At 39.0% G+C, this 24,260-nt stretch overlaps 1 protein-coding gene across 1 annotated transcript in view; it reads right to left on the reverse strand.

The window, feature by feature from the left end:
• myt1la (myelin transcription factor 1-like, a) overlaps positions 1 to 24,260 on the reverse strand; it is a 75,471-nt gene that overhangs the window by 39,359 nt on the left and 11,852 nt on the right. Inside the window, exons 2-5 of the mRNA XM_036581868.1 lie at positions 16,781 to 16,896; positions 15,509 to 15,563; positions 15,200 to 15,233; positions 12,654 to 12,716 (exon numbers count right to left, since the gene is read on the reverse strand). Coding sequence (XP_036437761.1) covers positions 12,654 to 12,716; positions 15,200 to 15,233; positions 15,509 to 15,563 — 152 coding nt within the window. The 5' untranslated portion in view covers positions 16,781 to 16,896. The remainder of the gene's footprint in view (positions 1 to 12,653; positions 12,717 to 15,199; positions 15,234 to 15,508; positions 15,564 to 16,780; positions 16,897 to 24,260) is intronic.

A 24,260-nucleotide genomic window follows, 5' to 3' on the forward strand; every position in this document is an offset into this window, starting at 1 on the left:
TCCACATGTATAGCAAAGATGATTTGGAGCGACTTGACAAGCGGCAAAGTCAACAGACTGCACAGTCTCTGTCTTCAAGACCCAGAAAGAAAAAGAGAGAGAGAGAGAGAGAGAGAGAAGGAGACAGGGAGAGAGGAAAAGATGGCATATGCCTCCCACACAGTCCAGAGCCCATCTGCTGGCGTGCTGTTGGTTAGTAACTAACTAGCGCATGAACATGATTTCTCTCCTGCTACATGGAAAGGTGTAAATTAGTGCTTGATGCTGTAAATGAAATGTCTATATCTATATCTGTCCATCAGTCCGGGGCTTTATTCATCTTTATTAATCAGTCCTGCCTGGTGGCCTCCGTCTGGTGTCTTTCTCCTTTTATAGTGCTAATAGTGGGCTGTGGTCACAATAGCCAAGGAAAATAGTATATTCAACTTGTTGGTTTGTATTTTATATGCTGCATTTTTCAATTCAAACTGCACCTATTTGTGCACAATGGTATCTAGACAGTGCTCTATTTCAAAAGGCCCATATCTTGGAAAAATTAATGTCCTAATTTTTTTAAAAAGATGATTCCCTTCCCAGTCCATGCAATCCAAATAGGAAAACTAAACTGCAAAAACAGTCTGTTTTAAATTTACTGTTTTTGTGATGTTACAAAACCCAATACATTTATGTACATATACCTAAGCAGCCTATAGCAGTTGAGCCCCGCCCATGTACGTTGTGGTTACAAGCAGTGTTTCAGCTCAGATAGCTTTTTGAGTAAGACCCAATAAAAGTCAGCCACTCAGAACAGAGGTCATTTGCATAAATCATTCTTAAAGGCACAGCATGTGTAATTCGAATGGGTAAAGAGCAGTTGAACAACTATAAAAAATGAAGTATGACTGTTTTTGGTAAAAAAAATCCTTGCCTTTTTAGTATGTAGCTGGAAGCTAAATAAATCAGATGAAGGCTTCAGTATCCACACACATAATTTTTAATGAAAGCACAAAGATTTTACAGTAAATATCTTATCTATCATGCAGTAATAACTGTTGCTTTGGAACAATTTCTTTGTTTCTTTAGACATGCGTTGGCTACTTTCTGACAAATGCATTTACTTGATATTTCCCAAGATTGAAAGGTAGCGACTTGTTGCTAGCTAACCTGATGACCTGTCTGAGTTAACTCACCCTGCTGCACATCTGCTTCTCACTTTCCTGATGTCCTTTTTAAAATAAAGTCACCATGCAACCACAAACATGCAACATAAATGTAAATGTTCTGATTGGTGCAAGGGAAATAGACCATTTAGCCTACATAGGCTCCATTGTAGAGCTTCCCAGGGCTATACATTAGCTTTGCCCAGCACGCTACGGTTCAAACCCCAGAGAACAGGTTCGATTTTGGCTTTCTTTCACTCCAACATCAGTCATTTGACTTTGCTCTGTCAGACTTGAGTTTTTATCTTCTACACGTGTATCAACAGAGTGGCAAACCAGTACTGTGGTTTGTGTCACTGTTTGAATCTGTAGCCCATTTATCTAGGCTGGATTGCTGCTAACTAGGAGAGAGGAGCCAGCTATCATTAGCCTAGCTAGGAGGAGACAGATCCAAACACCATGGTACAGGTTTAGCCATCTGACTTTGAAAGAAATGCACTGTTTAAAACTATTTGGCAGCCATGTAAGGGACTTTGATTGTTTTTGGTTATGAAATAATGCAGGAGGTGGTACAATGTTGAAGTTCTGTGTTGAAGTTCTGTTGAACCATCTCATGTGGAAAAGCCACTGTTACTGTCTTAAAACTCCTGAGTCCTGCAGTGAAAAAGATTTCACACATGAGAAAAATGTTAGCTACAGCACATTCTCCATCAATTTGAAGATCCCTTTCAAAATCCAAAGAACCCTTCAATAATGCAAAAGCGTTCTTTGAGTGTTCATGATTCTATATAGAACCATTTTCTTTACTAAAGAACCCTTGAAAAACATATTTTTAATTGTGTACCGCTGACATGAGCAAACTGAGGGAAAATGGCTAGAAAAATTATGTTATTATGTTACAAAATTATAGTAATATGTTCTTGAGGCTTGTGCATTGAAGCTCTGCTACAGCAACTGTTCAGATGGACTGTGGAAGAAAATACACAGAGAATGTAGGATATAACTACTTTTAAAAGATCTCAGTGCGATCTTTCACCTATAGTGGCACCTTGGCTTTGTCTGGTGTGTTTCTACAAAAACACTCCAGTCTTAGTCCGTGCCTTTCTGCCGCATTTTGAAGGGGAGAAAAACAAGACAGACAGCCAGAAGAAAGAGGCAGACGTAAAAGCCAGCCGTCTGTAGATAGCTGAAAGAAGGAGAGGGCAGACTGGTGTGGAGAGAGAGAGAGAGACAGAGAGAGAAAGAGAAAGAGAGAGAGAGAGAGAAAGGGGTGTAACTCCACCGCTTGCTGGCCCTCGCCACCAGTTCTTGGCTCAGTGCCCATCCTTTTAGTGAGTGCTACCTGTCAGGCCCTGAATTATACAGCTCCGGGCTCCAGCGCATGTGAGTCATCCATCAGAGAGAGAGAGGGAGAGAGAGAGACAGAGAGAGAGAGAGAGAAAGAGAGAGAAAGAGAGGGAGAGAGAGGGGGTAAGAAAACAGGAAGGTTGGCAGAGCAAGAACAGGAGGGTATGAAAGAGAGAGTGATAGAACGAAGGGGAGGAAGAAAGATGAGGAAAGAGTAAAGGGGGGGAAGATAATGAGCTGGGATGAGAGTAAAGAGAGCATAAGACGTATAAAGAAAAGCTGCAGGAGAACGATAGAGAGAGGGGGAGAGAGAAAGGTAGGGAAGGAGAGAGAGAGAAAGCACCTGTACTGTTTTCTCATGACTAACCTCAGTGTTGGCCAGAAAGTTTACGTTAAAACACAGTTCAACCACAGAAAGCTGAAGCCTCTTTAGTGAATATATTAGAAAACAGAAAGTTAAAGGAACTGCAGGCTGAAAAATCATTTTCTGCCTTCCCCAAATGTATTCAATCAGCCAGGACGTGTTTAGCGTTTGGAATTTGCTTCTATAGTTTTGCACTGGAGTTACAAGGCTCATGTAGCTAAAAAGTAAAGCAAGTTTATGCCCCACCAGTTAGCATACAACTGCATACAATCAATCATCGACCTTCCTTAAAACCACACTAGCCACGTTTACATGCACCCCAATAATCTGTTAATAATCCGACTAAGAGCTCAATCGGAATAGAATATGTCCATGTATACACTTCAATCGGAATAGCCTAGTCCGATTGAGGCCTTTCGGAATACACATCCGATTGAACGAGGTGGGTAATCCTGTAAATAATCCATTAAATAGAAGAATAATAGCCATGTAAACGCCTGTATCCGATTACATTTCCAATCGGAACGTGTAAGTACGTTCTGCGCATGTGCGTTCGCGCCACAGCAAAAGTAGAGAACTCATAACCCAGCTCTGGCAAAAGTTTATAACGGTCAACATGGCGGGAGCAAAAACTGGTCTGCAGAGGAGACGAAGTTTATGTTTTGAGGTTTAAAAGACGGCGGTGGGACGGGCGTCCAGCTTATGTATCTCAGAACATGACGTCTTCTTCTCACCCAACTTAATAAGTACATGTGAGGTACATCTGAGTCTGAAATATTTTTAAAGTAATTAAAAACACAAGCGTGCCAACTGAAAACTCATCTCACTCTGACTGGACCTCACGTGATGTTCGCTGTCATGGTAATATTTACTCTAAGTGGTACTCCACACATGCATGTCATTTTCGATCGGATTACTTGTAGTGAGCATGTAAATGAAGATTTTCCACCAGATTGTTTAATAGAGTGTGCATATAAACATCTCAGTCTTAATCTGTAATCGGAATATATACAATCGGATTGGCAAAAATCTTTGCATGTAAACACAGCCACTGAGTTGTTAAGTAATCTCAAACAGACTTGGTTTCTGACAAAAGTATGTTGCATAACTACAAACAATAGCATCCTGAAGCTCAACTTATATCTGGAAATTTGTCCATAACAGATAAAAGTATGTCAAAGTGTAAGAAAGCTGAAATCACAGTATAAAAGCACCTTCTGAGCATTCCATAAACTCCTCCCTTGAGTACAGTTTGTATTCATGGCTTAGTAACTAAGTAAGGCTGAGCACCTCTGACACGGTTGCAGAAGTACAATATGATGAAACTTTCTGTGTGGTGTAATTTTATGGCTGGTCTGATATATTGGTTGATCAATAATACTGGACTATATCTGCAACTACAGGTATTATTGGTATCAGCTGATATTATTGCAGATAGTATGCTAATAATTAGCAGTAATTCTTAGACTGTGGCAGGATTTGCGCTGGGATTTGAAGAATCGCAATTGATAATAGGGCAAAATCCCAACTGCACCAGTTGGTCAGAGCTGGTGATAAGAGATGATAAACAGAAACAAAAGGCATAAAGCATTCTGGGTAATTCTGCTCCCAGAACCACTGTCTATTATTTAAGACTTGAGTTTTTGTAGTTTAATTGAGTTGATAGTGAAGAAGTGTGATAAGTGAGTATAGAATTAATATATAAATATAAATAAATATAAGATTATATTGTTTTTTGTCATTTTTGGCCCTCTTGACACTGCTATTAGTATTGGTCACACATTTTACAAATCAGTCAGACTCTAGTAATTTTACCCATTTCCTACAACAAACACAATAAGAATGATATAGAATGTGGATTAAACAATGTGAAAGGCCACATTACCAATTAAACCCATTGAAACATAACACATGGAACATCTGCTCCAATGTACATGGCTAAGTTTGCTAGCAAAGTCTTTCTTTGTGAGTTAACTCCCTGTATTAAAATCAGTATTTGCTAGCTAGTTTATCTAAAACTGAAAGTATAGAGACTAAAAATTATCGTTAAATGCAAATAATCACACTTGTATTGCTCCACAAATGTACAAATCTTGTAGCGTAGCTATGCCATCAGCTTACTTTGCCTTATCTTAGCTTACTGTTGCTGTTCTTCTCTCTACATATACTTTTCTCTATTTCCTTCTGCTTTTCTTTCAATGTTCCTCACCATCTCTCTTTCTCCCCCTTTTTCTCTGTCTCTACCTTTTTCTCTCTCTCCATCTCTCTCCCTTTTTATTATTCCTTCTCTCTTTTTTCACTAGTTATTCTCTCTTTCTTTTTCTCCCTCTCCATCTCTCTCTTTCACTCTCTTTGTCTCTCTTTTCTCTCATTCCCTGTTTCTCTCTCTCTCTTTCTGTCTGTTCCTTCACATCTTTCTTCTCCCTCTCTCTCCTCTCTATCTCCTTTTTCTCTCACATTATTCTTTTTCCCTCTCCTCCATTTTTTCTTTCTCTTTCACTCTCTGTCTATTTCCCTGTCTTTCTTTCTTTCGCTTTCGCTCACTATCTCTATCACTAACTCTCTTTTTTGCTCTTTTTCATTCTCTCTCCATCTTTTTGTTGTTTTTCTTTCTCTGTTTTTCTTTTCTCCTCCCTTTTTCTTTCTCTTGCCATCGTCCTCACACTTTTTCTCTTCCTCCCTCTCATGCTCTCTGTTCCTTTCTTCATTTCTCTCAGCCCTATGTCTTTCTTTCACTCTCTCACTCTTCCCTCTCTCTCTCTCTCTCTCTCTCTCTCTCTCTCTCTCTCTCTCTCTCTCTCTACGTCTTCCTTGTGCTATTATGCTCTCTCACAGTGAACATCACGTAGCCACAGATGTCCCCCCACACACGCTTGCACATCAGTGAGGTAGAAGTTCTTGGCGGGACTCAGATTCGCTCTTTAACGCAGACGCCCTCAGATGTGTGTGCAGTGTTCAACATGCCCACTAATGTCTGGCGCTGAAAGGCTATTAGAATGAATAATGCAGACACTTTCCTTTATACATTAGTCCTCCACCAGAGGGGGAAGAACCTTTGCCATGGTCTAACCCCATGAGCACACAGCAAGAGCCAGAAACAGCAATTGCTTTGTCATCATGGCTCCGTAATGGCTGGCTGGGGTGCAGCAGATGCAGTGCATCCCTCACAGGTGATACAGTGTCCTCATTACAGCCACACCACAGCACTCCCCATGATGCGCCCGGCCTGTGGGTCTGGACTCTAGAAACAGTGTCCAAGCCTCATTCACTTCAGTTCTATAGGTGGTGAATTCATCACATACAAACGCATGTACATTCCCTTTAAAGATCTGAAATCACTTGTGTTGATCATTTTTCTTATTTCATATTCTGTTATTTCATATTCAATAATAACTTGTACGGTTATAGATTTAGGATGTGTTCACACATGGCAGGTTTGGTTCGATTAAAACAAACTTTGGTGCAATTGCTCTGTAAGGGTGCCTTTATATCACCAGTTTGGTTTCCTTTTTCCAGACCAAAGCAGAAAAAGATACACAGTTGCATCGTTGTTCTAGGTTGCTTACAGCCAGGACTCAGACTCATATATAATGGAGAAAAAGTCAATTGATTAAACATATTTTATGATATTTTGGCCACAATAAGTGGGATAACTCTCTGAATTATGCTGTCATCTGGGAAACAGAGCTTGTGGGCTTTAAATATGTCCTGTTTTATCTAATTTTTGTGATATTCTGGAACAAGGATCTCAAACCACCAGCCAGCTTCATATGGCCTGTCAATTTATTCTCAAATCCAACCTGCAAATGCTTTTTTCTGGCTTTTTCTGGAGCTACATATTTACATTTTATGGGTAGATTTGCTTCATCTACCAGACACTGTGGCAGACACCCAACATAAGCTAAATAAAATCAGCTTAGGCTGATGCTTACAATGCTAAAACCACAAACAGAGCGCTGCATGCAAGAGGAACCATTCAAACAAAAACCTGATGCAACATGAACACTGCACACTGAGTGGTCATAACTGTAATTTTAGCTACAACTAACTTATTTATTCTTTTTTAGGGTGATAATTACATGTTCAGCAGGAACACCAATGCTGTCACAATAGAATTCTACTGTTAAATGTAAGTTTACTTGGTTTAATCAAACATTAATTGTTTTATTAAATCCTATGTATATATACTTCTTTTACTAATAATGATAAAAATGTATTATTATTATTATTATTATTATTAGTAGTAGTAGTAGTAGTAGTAGTAGTAATAGTAGTTGCAGTTTGTGGTGACACAATTGCTAATAAATATTAAATAAGATAAATAAGATGTAAATAATATGTGATAAATAAGAGTGTATGTGTTATATAGTTAAAATTAATGTATGAAAAAAGTTTTGTGCCACTTTTTCTTGCCTTTTTTTTAACCTACTTCCCTTACAGAAGACCACCTAACTAGTGGCCTCAGGTAATTTGAGTTTGAGACACTGTTCTAGCCATCCACACTACTGTGTTTTTCACATGACACAACAGTGAAAATATACGGCCTTGACTGTTACTTTATAAAATGTGGAAACTTGACACATTAATAATAATATAATTGTTGTGTGTGCAGCCTGTGTAGCATATTTTATAATGTGCCTGAGCCAGGTTTTAAAACTGAAACTATCTATTCTATAATTACTGACTCAGAGCTCATGAAAAGTTGAAAAATGCGCCCACTTGTCAAAACAGCATCAAAAGTTTATCTGTTGCACATACCAAAGAAGGTGTGAAGAGAAAGGATCGCAGTTCAGTCCATTTGGAAGCCTTACTTTTGTTTGTGTTCAGATTTCAAACAAATCATGTCTGAGTTCATTTAGAAGTGGACTGGGAGCACTTTGGGGGGCTTATTTGGTGAATAATTTTAATCCAACAGGGTGAATTTTAATCCAATCAAACCAACCAAATGTGAATTGAGAATGTTACCATTCAAACTTTGGTGCACATCAAATAAGTGAAATAAGACCCCCTGAGGAGGTCTCAGTAGGCTTGGAAACAAACTCTGGCATGTTTGTTTGAAATATCAGTAATTACGCTCATAGCTATTATAAAATGCCCCCAACACACATGACAGCACAGATCAATTACAGCATGTATTAATATGCCAGGTTTTCACTATAAAAACAGTAAGCTATTCGAGGTTTTTATTACCCTACTTTACACTTTCTTATGCTATGGAAAATCATGGTAACGCACAGCCTCTTGAGGCTTATTGTAACAGAATATGACAAAGATAGAAAAAACAAAGCCATAGATACTACAAAACATGGATTGTTGAGTTCAGTTAGGCCATAGTACTGCATGCCTCAAAAAGTGTGATCTGTATGTTTATGTGCTGCATATCACACCTTTTCCAAAAAGTTGGGATGCTGTGCAAAAATGTGAATAAAAACAGAAGGCAAAGATGCAAATCATTTAAACCCTATATTAGATTGAAAATAGTACAAAGACAGCATATCAAATGATAAAACTGAGAAATTTAGTTTTTTGATAAAAACATGCCCATTTTGAATTTGATGCCAGCAACACGTTTTAAAAAAGTTGGCACAATGCACTAGAAAAGTTGTGTAATGCTACAAAAAAAAACTTGGTCGAACATCTCACAGCCAATATGGTTAACTGGCAACAGGCCAGTAACATGACTGGGTGTAAAAAGAGCATCCTAGAGAGGCGACTCATCATTCTGGATGATTTTCTTTTGTTGTTTTTTATATCTTGCCAGGTGCTACTAATTATTTAAAATCTATTTTGTTGTACAGGACAAGTATTTTACAATAATTTTACATATTTTTTCTGCAAGCAGATTGGTTTTATATCATTTTATATGAATGCATATACAGTTTCAAACGGTAGTGAATGCACACACACACATTCTCCTTTTGAGTGAGGGGCCTGTTTTAGGTGTTTGTCTTCCACAGAAATGCAGTTCCCACTAGCAGTTCGCAGGCTCCTGATGATGGGATGAAACCTTAAACACATCCATCAATCTTTTTTTCCTCTCTCTTTCCTTCCCTCACAGGACTAAATGGCATCAGTTGATGATGCGCTGGCAACAGTTGTCAAGCCAGGGGTCCTAAATCAGTCAGCATGAGAATCAAAATAAAGGTGCCAAAAAGGGTTGTTTTTGGAGTCATCCCATAGAAGAACCACTTTTGGTTCTCCAAAGATCCTTTCAATGGATGCTTCTTTAAAGAACCATATTTGTAAATGAGATGTACGGATGTGTAAACAACCTATAAAATTTTAAGAACCTCCACATAATGCAGTGTCTATGCCATTTTAAGCTATAGAGAGTACTCTGAGATAGAGATAAATGAATTCCATTGAACTGCTGCATTGAAAGTCTCCCGATGAGGAAAGAAATTAAAAACTGTCTAAGAGTGTTCTAGAACAACTAATTCACAAAGTCTAGTAGTTTTTCTGCATTCCTGTGCATTCAGGCCTTGTTGTAAAGGACAAAAGGCGAGCAACAAGAAAAACAAGCAGCTCGGAAGGAAACAACCAAGCACACTCCTGCAAAGAGCTCTCCTCAAGCTGATTAGCATATTAATGATGCCAGACTCACACACTTTCCTGAAACATGCTAATAAGAGGCGCGCACAAGCATCCGAGCGTAGCGGCTAGCCACACAATACCGGCTTATTGTGCTCTAACATCGCTTTTATTTATCTACAGCTTCCGTTTTTCAGAGAGAGAGAAGGCTGTGTTGCTTCATGAAGGGCCTGCTTTATATCAGGGGAACATGGCGGGCTAACAGGCTAATTGGATAGTGGATTTCGGTGTCTGCTTAAGAGGTGAGTCAATGAGGCAGACGCTGCTCGTGAGCACAGGAAGACAATCAGAATGTGCCAGAGATCCACCTCCTTGCGCAGTTTGGCCTGACAAACCAAATGCATAATTTCCACAGACACTTATTACTCACATAGAAAATTTGAGACACTGAACTGAACTGTAATTTTAATTTTTGTTTCTTAACCCTTAGAAAGTTGAAAGTTATAGTTGTTTTTCTCTACTATTTAAACTTAATTATGTACGTAGATTTTTTTGTAAATATATTCAGTTTACTTTTGGTACTGACAGGACACATTTTACTGTTTGTTCTGATGTGAAGATAAATTGTATGCAAAAGTTTTAACACCCCCAGTCAAATTACATGATTTGTTGTTGAAATTAACACATCCTCTACAGGGAACAAAATTAAATATGCTATTTTTCAGTACGGATTAGCGCACAATTTCTATTTATTTGCTGAGTTTGGGGATGTATAATGTGCCATAACATAATAATGTGTCAGATTCAGCATATAAACAGTAAGTGTGCATTAAAATTGCAGAAGTTCCCTGTAGAGGATGTGTTAACTTATTTTGACTTAGAAAAGCAACAAAACGTAGTTTAAGAAGGGGTGCCCAAACTTTTGCACAAGGCAGAACTGTCAAGGACGTTTTTTTCATTTGACAAAACAAGACTGTGCACATGACAACAACTTTCCATCAAATTCAAGTCATAATAAAATATCATGGATTGTCACAAAGTGGAGGCATTGAGGAAGGATGTAGGTGTGAGTTTACAACTTTATTGAAAATACCAAACAAAACATTTTGCAGGAACTCAAACAAAAGAAGAACAAGGACAATGACTCAACAAACTGAAGCAATGTATAAGATCACGAGTCAGATTCCAGTCCTCATGGGCAGAGCACTGCAGACTTCAGCGGTCATTAAACACACCTGATTCAACTCTAATTAGCAAGCTAATTAGCAGGGACTGCATGAGTTGAATTCAGAGTGGTAGAAGAAGAAAAACACTAATCTCTGCAGAGCTGTGGCCCAGAAGGAACTCAGTTTTACACACAACAGTGATAGACTAGTCTTGTGGTGCCTGATGTGATCTCGTAATGAGAATACACATCTGGGGACAACTTGTTGAACTTTTGGTGCTGGATTATGGAGAAATCTGCTGCAAACAAGGGCACATCCCCTCTAAAATCTGCCCCCCAATTCCTCATGGCTGTACTCTTTTAACCTTCAGAGTATGATTTATAACACAAGCAAAAAAGCAAATTGGAGAAATGCCACTGTTTACCAACAGATCTGTTTTCTCCTGTAAGAGTTAATGATTATGTAATGTGTTCATCTCACATGACACACATCTGCATGCTTCATTTGAGGTTTTTGAGGGGACTGTTCTACCATGCTAATTTGCTCACATGCTACATCTGTGGGCAAGCGACAGGTTGATTTATGAAGGCACCATCACCCCCTGCTATGAGCTCAGCCTTCACGAGCCATTGGACTTGTTCAGAAATTTCACACTCAGTTTGTTCCTGTCCTAATAAGTCTACATTCCCACCCACATTAAGCATGAAAACCTGCATGGTTATCCTCAGACATTCTCCTTATGGGATCACTTCGGGCCTTTCAAGACTAGTGCTAGACATACAAGACATGTAGATGCACAAGACTAGACCAAACCAAAAGGAAATGAGGGAGCTTACATAAAAGACAGGAAACGTCTTGAAAAGGAAAGGAAATAGACAAAACACAGGTGTAAAGACTAATGCATAGGCAGGACAAGGGAAGATACATGAGCAAACAGAACAAAGCCAAACAAGAAAGACAAATGTGGAATCAGTTGAAAGTTTAGAATCTGCACCTACAGTGCTTCTTCAATGAGCTATGAGGGAAAAATAATGAATATAAAATTACAATTTGATTTTGTTACTGTTGTTGATAACTGCAACTTCTAAGGGTTAAGATTCATCATGAACATAGAAAAGCAACATTAAAATCAATGCTTTATTGATCGAACGCTGTGTGTGCTTTCGTGTAGACAGAAACTAAATTACTAAAGTACAGTTGTTCAGACATATGTCAAGCACTACTTTAATTACAGTAGTGGTAGTTGCTGTGAGAGTAAAAAGAATCACTGTAGTCCAAAGCAGAAAAAATGCAACAACATACTCCTCTTTGGATATTCAATATCCCTGCAGGCTACTGACCATTTACTTTTATTATTTTCAATTTGTACTGGCTTATATTGTATTTAGGCTAAAGTAAGAGTCATACCTTTTTCGCCCCAGAAAGTAGTTACTATCAACAAGTGTGCCAGTGTATATAGCAATCTGTAATAAAAAGGTCATATTCAAAAGGGGCCATTAAAAATCTATTTGTGGGAATTCCAATGAGAATTGTGAATGAGAAACATTCCCTCCTGGAAGGATTTCCCAGATGCTCTGCGATTATTTCTGTTCTTCATGAAGTCTATGTGGAAAGGCCCAAATAAGACAACTAATATCTAAAAGAAACGCTGACTATGAGGACATATCGACACATCATGTCTGGTTCTGATTATATTGGCTCATTCAGCCTCTTGCTCACTCAGGTGCCATCACTTGAAAGACAACTGCTCTCTGCACAGTGCACAGGCAAATCACTAACAAATTGTGTAGTGATGCTCTAAAACCCTTAAACTTCTTAGACACACACATGCCAAGGCTGATTATTCACTTACTACATGCAAATAATGCAAAATTATCAAGTTATTAAGGTATGGAAGTAAGGGATAGAGTCTGTGAGTGTTAACCTCCTACATGGCCAGGGCCAAAAGTTTTATTACATTGCATTGAAGTCCCCAAAGCTGAATAATAGGCCTGGGAATTTAAGAGGTTAAAGTTGCCAAAAAGTGACTTACCACACTAACTGCACTACACTACAGGTGGAACCTGCACTCCTTCACAGAGATAACTGTGACAACATTGCTCTTACCTTCTGTGCCTAGCGTATTTGCCTCTCACATGCCCACTCCCGTCACACCCTGGTGTGGGACAGCTGTAGACAAGAGGAGGAACACGTACTTGTTTTTATACAGGGTCTGGATGTGAGGTCATGTACAGTACACATTATGTCCCATATGTATCAAATCAAAAGTCAGAGACCACCTTTCACTCATTTCATTTCCAATTAAAATGGCAGTGCAAGTCATTTTGAGGAGATATTTCTAAGGATATTAGATATAAGATAATCCACTTGCAGGTGTTTCTGTGAGAAGAAAACTCAGCACTATGAGAAACGCTTAAAAAATAAGAAAATTTGCAAACAAAGCAAATAAACTGCTGATGTTTTTGATGGATTTGTTTTGGAATTACTTGAATTTTGAGAAGCAGAAAATGTAACCAACTTCTAAGAACGAACTTTGGAGGTGTGGAAAAGTATCCCTGCAGATTTCTCTCTCCCAGAAAGAAGGGAAGCTGTAATAAAGGCAAAGGGTAAGCACAACAAACAGTGAAAAATCTGATATTACATTTATTTGTTGAGGCTTCTGTGTAATTTTCTGTTTAATATATATTTCTGCATTTTTTTAATGCTGAAAAATGAATAACATAATGGTCTCTAGTGGTCTCTGACTTTTGCGCAGTACGTTATATCATCACCGTTGGGAAAAAAGGTCTTGCAATTTCATTTTTGTTGTATTATTATTATTATTATCATTATTATTATTATTATTGTTATTATTATTGTTGTTGTTGCTGTTGTTGAAATTATTATTATTTATACAATTTGACAACACAGACTGCTCTTTACATTGCGTAAGAGTTTGAAGAAAAATGGACCAAATGAAATGGCAAAAAATGACTTCTAAACATATTAATACAATTAGTTAAATTAACATACGTTATAAGTTAGAATGCTATATGATTCTTCCATCTCCTGTAAAGTTACCATTTTGGAGATGCAAGGTTTTGTTTCAAAAGCAACCTAAGCCTAACGCTAATCTTAACCTTAAAACATAACGCTTAAAAAAATGGTTTTGCCCTTTCAGTTATTAAAAAATGAAACATGTAGCTTCTGGAAGAAGCACTTTACAAAGACAGGACCATTGATATTGTAGGTTAGGCATGTTTTCAAGGCTTTTTGAAAATGTACAAAAACAAACAAACCCACAGACAGCACTAGAGCTACGGCACATCAGTCTTCACTGGAGATTTACAGATCTCCAGTGTCCTCCAGGTTGGTGACTCACTAGGCTGCATATTTCATACTGCACTTCATACCTCACTCTCTGCTGTTCCATTTAGACCCTTAGCCAGCTAAAAGCTGTGAGGAAACACTACCAGATTTGAATCTCTGACCTGCTAGAAGACGTGGTCAGATACGCTAGCCTAATCTCCTTTATTCTGCTACCACAGACTGTCTCGAGCACACTACCATGTATCACCTTCAGAGCCTTCAGCAAATGCTCTACTTTCTATTTATAGCCAAACTAATGTGTCTCTTCCTCTGATTGGCAACGCACCAATCTGTTCAAGATCAAGTTCTTGGTCTTGAGTGAACGCCTCAACTGCCTTTTGAGCACGAGGCCTGGTGAGAATCTGGCCATCACTAAAAATGTGTTCAGGCCAGCATTTTATTTGATTTCTTCAAGGTGATGCTGGCTGTGGATCTATGTCTGATCACAGCTGGTGACACATCCATTATTAGTATTATGGATGCCTTCAGCTATAGAGCAGGAACATTCTGCTGAGGCAGCAGCTCACAGCGATGGGGCATTGGACAGGCAAGAGGAGTGAGAGAACGTGGTTTATTTATTTGCATTGTCGCATACCGTGGCAATAAAAGAAGGCATGGCAGGGAGAATGGCCATTGGCTGCACTCCCATAAACCACACTGTCCTTGCTGTTGTCATTTTAATTGAACACATCTGAGAGTAACAAGATGATATAAAAATAAACTTTTAGCATTTCTTTGGCGGGTGAGGAGTGTTAAACAATTCTTAATGATGGAGATGCTACCATTAACCAGGCCCGTAAAGTGTGCCAAAAGCGGCACTCGAGCGTCTGAAGTGAAGGGAGCAGCGCCTGATAAAAATCTCTCTCCACCCTCGAGGAAAATCCAGTCCATTCAGCCTCATTATGATGCGTGATTTCATTAGGAGCGCAGGGATACTTACCAATACTAATTGGGAGAATCATATGTTCTCACTCAAGGCAATTAAAGTAGAAGTTTTATTTATAGGCTGCACCCATGGCGCACGCCATTCTGAGTGAATCACATCGAATGATATCGGTTAGCAAAAATTACGCATTGCCACCTCTGCTGTAAGCACAGCCTGTGTCACAAACGCCTCCTTTTTGAAACTCCTTCATCAGAGCCGGAAAATAAAAGGCCCTCTTGGATGTGGAGCAAATTTGCTCCAGTATATGTGTGTTTTTGCCCTTGAGAATCATTCAATCACTGCTACTTCATAGTGGGTCACTGAATGTGACGTGTAGAGAATCTTGTTTACATGCTCCTTTCATCGCATCCCAACTAACCTGAACAGCTCCTGGGCCCCAGTCTCCACGGCAACTAAGAGGAGAGAAGTAAAGACAATTAGACGGAGCGAACATCAATATCAGCTGTATCATAGTAATATTATGTGGTCCAATCGTATCAATATCAGCATCAATGTTTGAATTAGTCTGCAGGTGAAATCAATAGTACAGGTACAGCCCAGCTGTGAAGCAGTGGTTTATTTTTTAACGAAAGGCCAAATATGAATAATAAAGTGGTCAAGCTTGCTGGGTTAAAATGAATTTTGGTGTGTTAAGAGTTCAGCCACAGCACTGTGAGGTGCAAAGTACCTCGCACACCTTTGGATCGCGTACGATGGCGCTTATCAGCTGCATCCACCTCCATCTGCAGAACAGGGCCATCCATCAAAATGCAGCACTCTAGACTGGCTCATATTCCCTTGCTTTCACTAGTTCTTTGCTTTCATAGGGAAAGCCTTTTGTTTTCTGTGTAGATAACCTCTCAGCTCTAATGCTGATTCAGTTTCATGAACCGATTCTTTCTAACTGCCCGTTTCAATTAATTTAACTGATTTAACTGGTTCAACTGATTCAAAAAGGTTGTTCTTAATATGTTACAGTGTAGTTCTTGATTTTATCACTGTCGATACAGTGATTGATGTACACAAATTGTTCTCACCAATGGATACACAAAGCACAGAGACAGCAAAAGGTAGCCTATCATAGTTTACATAGAAAAAATGTAAGGAAACTACAAGATACGGTCATATGCAATGGTTTGGGCACCCCTGAATTAATTCATTTCTGAGCAAAAATAAGTACACATACTCTGCAGAGATCACATTTCAATACATAATTACTGTTTATTTGCTGAATTTAACAAACTAAAAAACATAACATGTCGCCTGTGCAAAAGCTATGGCACATTTAATATGTCATATTTTATTTTTTTCCAGTTTGTCAAACTCATCAAATAATTAGACGTTATAAACAAAGAATAGAAATAAAATGCAGAAATTCATTTAAGTGGGGGCATTCAAACTTTTGCATACAGCACCAGAAATTCTTATAATTAAGGAACAGGCATTAAAAAAAATAAATAATGAACAATAAAAACAATAAAACAAACAATAGAAAATTTAAATGATACACATTATGCATCACAAAAAAACAAGTTCTGATACGTTGGGACAGACCAAAAAAACACTAGTGCTACATTAAAACAAACAAACAAACAAACAAACAAATAAAACTATATGATATACCATACAATTATTTTTATTCAGTGTTTCACTGCATCTAATTAAACAGGCCTAATTATTGTGCAATGTGATGTCACATAATTGAACATGACAACAATAAATATGATCATACTGCTCATGCCTATCACAATGATTGAGAACACAACCAAAGTACTGTAACAACAAAAATATCCAAAAAAAGATTCAAGTTTTTATTGTGAAAGGTAAACTTGTTTGATTCTGTTGACTGAATTATTAGAAAGAACCAGTTTAAAAGTGTGATGTGTTCACAAGTAAGTCATTGCTAATGTAAAGCTTTAAACCTAAATAATATGGGGTGGCAGTAGAGCAGGGGATGTACCTGAGATCAGGCGAGTGAGGGTGGAGTGGTGTGTGTGAAGCTCTCCTCCTGCGTGATGGGGTTTCAGCAGAGTGTTCCTGGTGCAGAGCTCAGAGCTCCTCCTCAAAAGTCATTTTCTGAGTTGAAAAAAAAAAGTTGTCAGGTGACTCACTGTGCAGCACTTTACAGCACATAGCTTACTGCTTTCAGCTTACTGTTACTGTGATAAGCTAATACACACATACATAAACACACAGTATTGTTTTTATACAATCTCAAGTAGCATAGACACTGTGTATATATATATATTTAAGTGAGGGCTGATGAAGTCCAGGAGAAAACTAGAACAAAGTAGTTCAGATCAAGAATCAAACTAGTTCAGATCAACTAAAAAAATTAAATAAAGAAATTAAAATAAGAAATTCTTGATGCTTTTACTGCATTTATGTTTGTTTGCATCTATTCTAATACATTGTGTTTTTACAAGCAAAAACACACTTATTGCCCAATAAATGGCTTAATTAATGTGAGTATGCCAAAAACTTCTGTACAGTAGATAAAAAAATAATGATAATAAAAAATATATATATATAGTACAAAACTGTCATAAGGTGGTGGTGGTGGTGCCCTGAAAACTGTTCATCATTAACAAAAAAAGAAAAAGCCTATTTCTATTAAAAGGGCATCTCTTTGTGGACATCACATATCCTACACACATGTGCAGACAAACACAACCTCTGTCCACTGACACATCACTCACTGTGGACTGTCAGAACACTGTATGAAGCCCCCATCCTCTCCTCACTTGCACAAATCAGTGCATATGAGCAGCAGCTGTCCCCCAGCCACTGCTGCTCAGCCCAGCCTGGCCGACAGTGAAGGAAACACTCTTCAGTATTCCAGCCAACCACCCCCATCTGTCTGATATAATATGATACAGTGCTCCCCTCACAAAGTGGGGCATGCAGCTTCAGAGCCACAGAACAGCACTGTGTACGCTTTCTGATCTACTCTCTCTCTGCCTCCTGCTTTTGGTCTTTCTTCCTCTGCTGTTGCTTTCTTTCTGTCTCTCTCCCACTCCGTTTCATTTTCTGTGCCCCATCTTTCTTTCCTTCTTTCATTCTATTCCTCTCCCCTTCTCTCTTTTTGTCTGTCTCCTGTATCTCATCTCTCTCTGCTTCTCTCTCATTGCCTGTCTTTTTTTCCCTCCTTACCCCTTTTTCTTTCTCTGCTTTATCTCTACCTCTCTCTTCTTCTCTCATTGTCTCTCTCTTTCTCACATCATTGTATCTCTCCTGATCTGTCTCCCTTTCTTTCTGTTTCTCTCTTCCTCTCTTTCGCTCTTTCTCTCAAGCTCCTTCCCTCTCTCTTTCCTGTACTTTATCTTTCTTTCTGTCTCTTTTGCATCTCTCTCCTTTCTCTCCCTCTATGTCTCTCTTTTGTTCTTTGTCTTGCTTTCTGTGTCCCTCGTGCCTCTCTCTCTCTCTCTCTCTCTCTCTTTCTCTATCTGAACTCCGTCTTCATGTGTCAGCTCAGTTATTCTGTCTGTGTTCTCCACATCATGGAAGTCACAGCGACATGGATACAAACACTACATATACTTTTTAGGTATATAACTACTGATTTCCATGTCAATGCTGTGCTGAGAATGGTTCACCACCAGTGGTGTAATTTTGGACAGGCTGTATAGACCTACTCAGTAAAACGGGCAATTTTTTAAAATCACATTTCAATTTGGAAATAACAGTTCTTATTCAGTTACTACCATAAGTAGTAACTGCCCCTTTACAGAATAACCTATATTGTTATATGTTAGCATCAAGCTAGTGGAGGGTGTATATATTTCCATTTTATGACATTTATTTCAAGCTCTGAAACACAGACATTCCAAACTTGTAACTGGCATTTAGGTAAAATACTGTTTAACTTGTATATCGCTGCTGTCAGAAATGAATGCACTTTACTTTTAATGTAAGTCAATGAAACCAGACTTTTTCCGTTTGTTTTGGTCCATCCTTCATGAAAATTACATACAATGTAAAGGCCAGCAGGCATTTTCAAGTGATATCAAAAACTGAAAATTGACAAAAATGGAGATACAAGATTTTGTTCCGACAGCAGCGATATTGTAGTTTTACAGTTACTTCTCAAAAAAAGCAAGTCTCTGGATATTACTGATAAAGCCTGCCTGTTAGCTATCGACCCAGCTATTCATGCTACTATGCATTTAAAAAAATACCCATGTGTGGCCTCGACATAATTAAGTTATAGAATACAAGAGGGAATTACATCATGACGGATTTGGATGCAGTGCAACAGATTATTACTTGAAGTTAACAGAGAAATTATTACAATTTATCAAGAATGTATTTAATTTATTTTTAGATAAATGTTTTTTTTGCTACCTGTAGGGGTCCCCCTCTTTGTGAATGTCCACATATGGGTTGTAAAATCCACTCCCCTATTCTACTGTCCACCACCCAAATAATACCTAGTCAGTGATGGTCCTATGGTGGTCTTGTTCCATTGATGGGTGGGGTAGGGGAGGGCTGATAAACTGTGTAGCAACAGATAGTCTACAATCAGTAATCATAATCCTACAAAGTGCACCTGTATGGCAGGTTTATCTGGAAAATGGCCAATGAATGTAGGTAAAAGGAAGCTGTATTAGCAGCTTAGTCTATAGCGTATCTTTATACAACAGAAGATTATAGACCTCGACCCATTTGCAGCAAAATGGACTGGGAATGGTAAAGTTGGGTTGCAGTGAGCTCAGAGCATGTCTATCTCTCCACTGCGGGTCTCCACAGCAGACGTCGCAGCTAATTCATCTCCCAAATGCTCCAGCTGCAGGACACCACCATGCGCTCTCTGCCTCTCATTGAACACACAAGACTGAGAATCTGTTTGTGTGTGTGTCTCAAAGGCTCACTACAACTGGGCCGAGCGAGTCAGAAGCACAAAACCCCGGAGCTCCCAAGCCAATTTCACTCTCCTCCACACCACTGCCGACAGCAGCTCTCAGTCTTAACAGCACAAAACCTTGTTTTAAGTCGATACAAAACTGGTTTGTTCGATACATCTCCACTGGTGTGAGTGTCCCTCAGACCAGATGGCATTTATATGGTGTGACCGGTCAGATTTGCTTGGCTGGTTTTCCATGTCCTCACTTCAGAAGGCATCACATCTAGCAAAGCCCTTAAACTACCATGCGTCATGAGATATCATTCATTTCAGTGCTCTCACATCAGAAGGATGAAAACAAGCTCCTCATGAAGTGGTCAAGCTTCAGCTCAGCACTCGAGGGGACAATCAAATAAAACAAGAGCGTGCTTTCCAATTGGCCAAGACTAGAGTCTCAGTTAGAGGCTTGATGAGAACTTCGGACTTCGTCTCTACCTGCGTCAGACGCCCTGACTCACTCGAAGTGACTACAGAATGTATGCGTGTGTGTTTGTTTGCCCGCAGTAATTCAAAGATGCTTGCACAGTCACCAGTGAGAATTCTCATCAGACTTTGCCGCTGTGAGTTGAGGCTAATGGTGTTTTCTCGCTTTCATTTGCTCTCAGAGCACAAACACACTAGAACACTATATGATTAGCCACATGACTGGTCACGTAACCACAGGTTATAATAAGAACACAGGCTCCAGTGCCTTTAGTATGAGCCGCTTGGAGAGACCAAGGCTGGGAAGAGGCTGGGAAGAAAAACAGCCCTACCAGACATTCGGCTCTAATACAGGTCTGTTGATATGGTAGCATTTTGGCAATAACAGTATCAGTCCATAACCAAATTTCAAGATGTTTGGTTCCACAAGGTAGCACTACTTTACTACTGATATTCTGTTCGGTTCAATAGCAAATACTGATACTAGCAATTGCCAACTTGTATCCAGATACCAATCCAGTTACCGATTAAGTCGTCTTGTGTACATAAAATAGGGGAATTTTCATGATTTCTAATTTGAAAATTGGGTTTTGCATAGACAAGTCATCTAATCAACCCAGTAGTTGACACTGTGGACAGGAAAGGGCCATTTGACTGACATTCAAAGCGACCAATCATACAAAACAAACTTGGAGTACTGGTCAGCAAATGAACAAGGATATCTTATTTACTTGCTACCTACTGTTTCAAACACAATTCTGGAATAATTTTTGGGATATTATGAATGTTTCCTTGTTCAGCAACCAGGCCCACATCTTGCTCTGAAAGGCTTTTTGGTGAGTTGAGATGAAACTGTTTGGTACTAGCACTTAGCTTGATAAACAATCATTTGCTCCCCATCGGACAGTGCACAGACCAGAGCCAATTTAAATTCTCAGTGAAAGGTGAGTTTCTAAGAGCTGCGGTTATTTTAGTGTGCAGTTTACATCAGACAGTCAGTGTACTTCTGCAGGCAGAGTGCCTGAGACTTACTGAAATACATCATAAAAACAGTACGTTTTAAAACTTCAGTACTGTTTACCTAGTACATATACCAAAAGATAGGACTGAATCTGTTATATAACGTCTGCCCAGCTTTGTAAAGACTTTGAAGAAGTTCATGAAGAATGGATGAGCAAATTAAAATATCCTCAAAGAATGTCATAATTCATTTATTCCGTGTAAAACCCATAAAAAGATTATAAAACTAAAACTAAATCCAAGACAGAGCAGAGGAGCCTCACTTGAGTTGATATTGGGCATGGTATGGATGGAAACCATGAGGAAACTATTTAGAGACCAATTCCTTCTTTCCTCCTTCTCACTCTCCTTCTACATCACCCCCTCATCCCCCCGCCACCCTCCCTGCGGTCAGAGGTATCATTCTGCTCCATCAGGCTGAGAGGAGCTTTAATTGCTGTTTCTGCGTGCAAGGCCTGCTCCTGGAGAGTGGAGCTCATGCCACCAAGTCTTAATGATGCCTGGCAACCGTTGGAGATCTGACCAACACGTTGTCAATGGCAACCGAGGTGCTAGAAGTCTTCGCTCACAAAGATGGAAGAGATGAAACCTTCCTGAGACGCAGAGTCCTCAGAGGGAGAAAGGGAGAATCCGTTTCACAAAGAAGACAAAGAAGTGCTTTTGGCCCACTAATCCAAGCAGTTGGTTAGCAGAGGGCCATTTTGAACCAGCCATGACCGAATGACCCTTTCAACATGCTGTTAAGGTAAACATATGTTTAGAAAAAGGCTTTTACCTTTGGCAATGTTGTTACAAACGCATATAGAGTTTGTTCTTTGCCACTAGTCACAATGCAACCAAGGACGTTTGAGGAGCAGAATCAATACATCGTGAGGGGTCTTTAAAACCAGCTCAGCCCCCTCCAGTAAATCTGTCCTCAGTATAAATTACACAAATATAAACCTGGGAAAAAAGACCCTCAAGTAAGCAATTTTCAAATGATAAACACGCACTCTTGCTCTAAATAAGGCTGAATAAATGCCATGTTATGACACATAATAGAGGTGAAAATGTCATGATGAACTTTGCAGTGCCTAGCTTGTTCACAGTGCAGGCCACCTTGCAGCTCTGCCTGCCTGCTTTCACACAGCACCTGCTAATTACAGCGCCTTCCCTGCACCACAGCAGCCTGCAGGGCTCACCGCACCTCACATCTGCAGACAGTCTCGTATTGACTCGCTGCATACACCTTGGCTAGTTATGTTATGCTCTATTTAAACCAAAGGTATTAACTGATATATAATAAATTAAATATACACTAAACCAAATCATCATTTACAGGGTATTTTCTACTGGGAGGTGGCTTTTCCAAACACTAAGCCCTTAATTTCAACTTGTGAAAATAATACTTAATTTTTTTTTCAATGTTGCTTTTGAACAATCTTTTTGATTTCTTTTAATGTGAAGTTGAAAGATCTAGATTTATCATGAGTTCATTTTTTTAAATAAAAAAACACAAGTCCTTTTGGCCCAAAGGCGGAGCCTTATTTTAGCCACACCTCTGGATTTTACAGCAGGAAGTGAGACTGCATCCCTGTCCCTCAGGGCCACATGGTGAGCAGTTAGATCACATTGTTTTGAAGAAAATGTGAAGAAAATATCTGAAACTAAATAAACTTTTTGTGTTACAATGAAAAATATTATGATTTTGTGTGTGTACAACTGTTCAAAGCTGTGTTTACTAGTCATGTACTGGCTAGCATTTTTGAGTTATGCTTAAAATTGGCTAAAATTGTCAGTACCAATACAGACACTATTGAAACATTTGGTAAAGTTTCAGTACTGTTATGCTTGTTTTGCTAGTGACAAAATGGAATATTCAATCGTTTATTTTAATAAAATGAACATAATTAAGGTATAGGGTCATTCAAAGCAAAAGGATTTTAGTCTGAAGTCCAAGTCAGCCAAGGGTTCAGCAGACTACTCCTTACGGGACTCATATTCTTGTGTTTTATTCACTTGTTTGTTCACTTATAACATTTGTGCTGTTTTATGAACCAAAAATAGTCACATTTTACATGACCATTTTTCAGCCTCTTATTATTAACCTTTAAAATAAATCATGCTATCTGTGTTACTGTGCAAACAGATGTATGTAAATGACTGCTACTCTGATTGGCTGCTCTGTATTGTGGCTTGTTCAAAACGCAGTTTGGGCTGAAGTTTGCAGAACAGCCTATAAAGTTTGAACTGCAATTGTTAGGGGTGTTAAAACAAACTTCAGCATTTCCTTTCATTATGTGTGAATCCTTTAGAATGTTGCAGTGATACATTTCCTTCCATCTTCTCCTCTAATTTCTCTGCTACAGATTGCCTAAAGTTACAACACTCTGCACCACGTCAGTGTAAATGGATGGGGCTAAACTACAGTACGCTGGATAGGCAGTCATATGTAAGTGTGACAGATCCAAGACCTCGTTACAGGTGAACGACTGCACTAAGATCTTTTAAAAAGGGTCTATGTTTTTCTTGCATTTTAATTTTTTTCTAGACTTTTCTGTTTATGGGTTTATGTAAATGGTCATAATTCATTTTTACATGACACATGTCCAGTACCTTAGAATTCCCTAGGCTGCTTTGGTTACTGTGTCTGTAAGACTGATAACACAACCACAATTAGTTCAAAATGGGCAACTTAGTTTTAGTATATGAACGGAACCAAGGATTGAATGGTACATTGTGTAAATTTAATGAAGTTTACATAGTACAGAGTAAACTTTTATTTCAAAAAAGCAAAGGAAATTGGGTTGTTTACATAATATGTGCCTTTAAAATGAACTTTACTTGGGCTTTACACTTACACTGGAACATACAGTAGTGCCCAGTTTTCCTGCTCTTGATTGTGTCTCCTGGTTTTGTCACGAACGAGTGCTAATCAGCGAGGCAAATCAGGCCAGATTGGGCCGAGTTGGAGAGGAAATACGATTTTAATCAGCATGCAGCTCTCTGCACTCTCTCTCTCCCTCTCTCTCTCGCTTGCTCACTCGCTCCTGTCTGTCTCATTCGCAGCACATTTAGAGATGGCGATGCCATGGAGCAATCAGCTAGACCTCTG

This window comes from Colossoma macropomum, unplaced genomic scaffold, assembly GCF_904425465.1.
Source record: "Colossoma macropomum unplaced genomic scaffold, Colossoma_macropomum, whole genome shotgun sequence".
NCBI classification, from domain to species: Eukaryota; Metazoa; Chordata; class Actinopteri; order Characiformes; family Serrasalmidae; genus Colossoma; species Colossoma macropomum.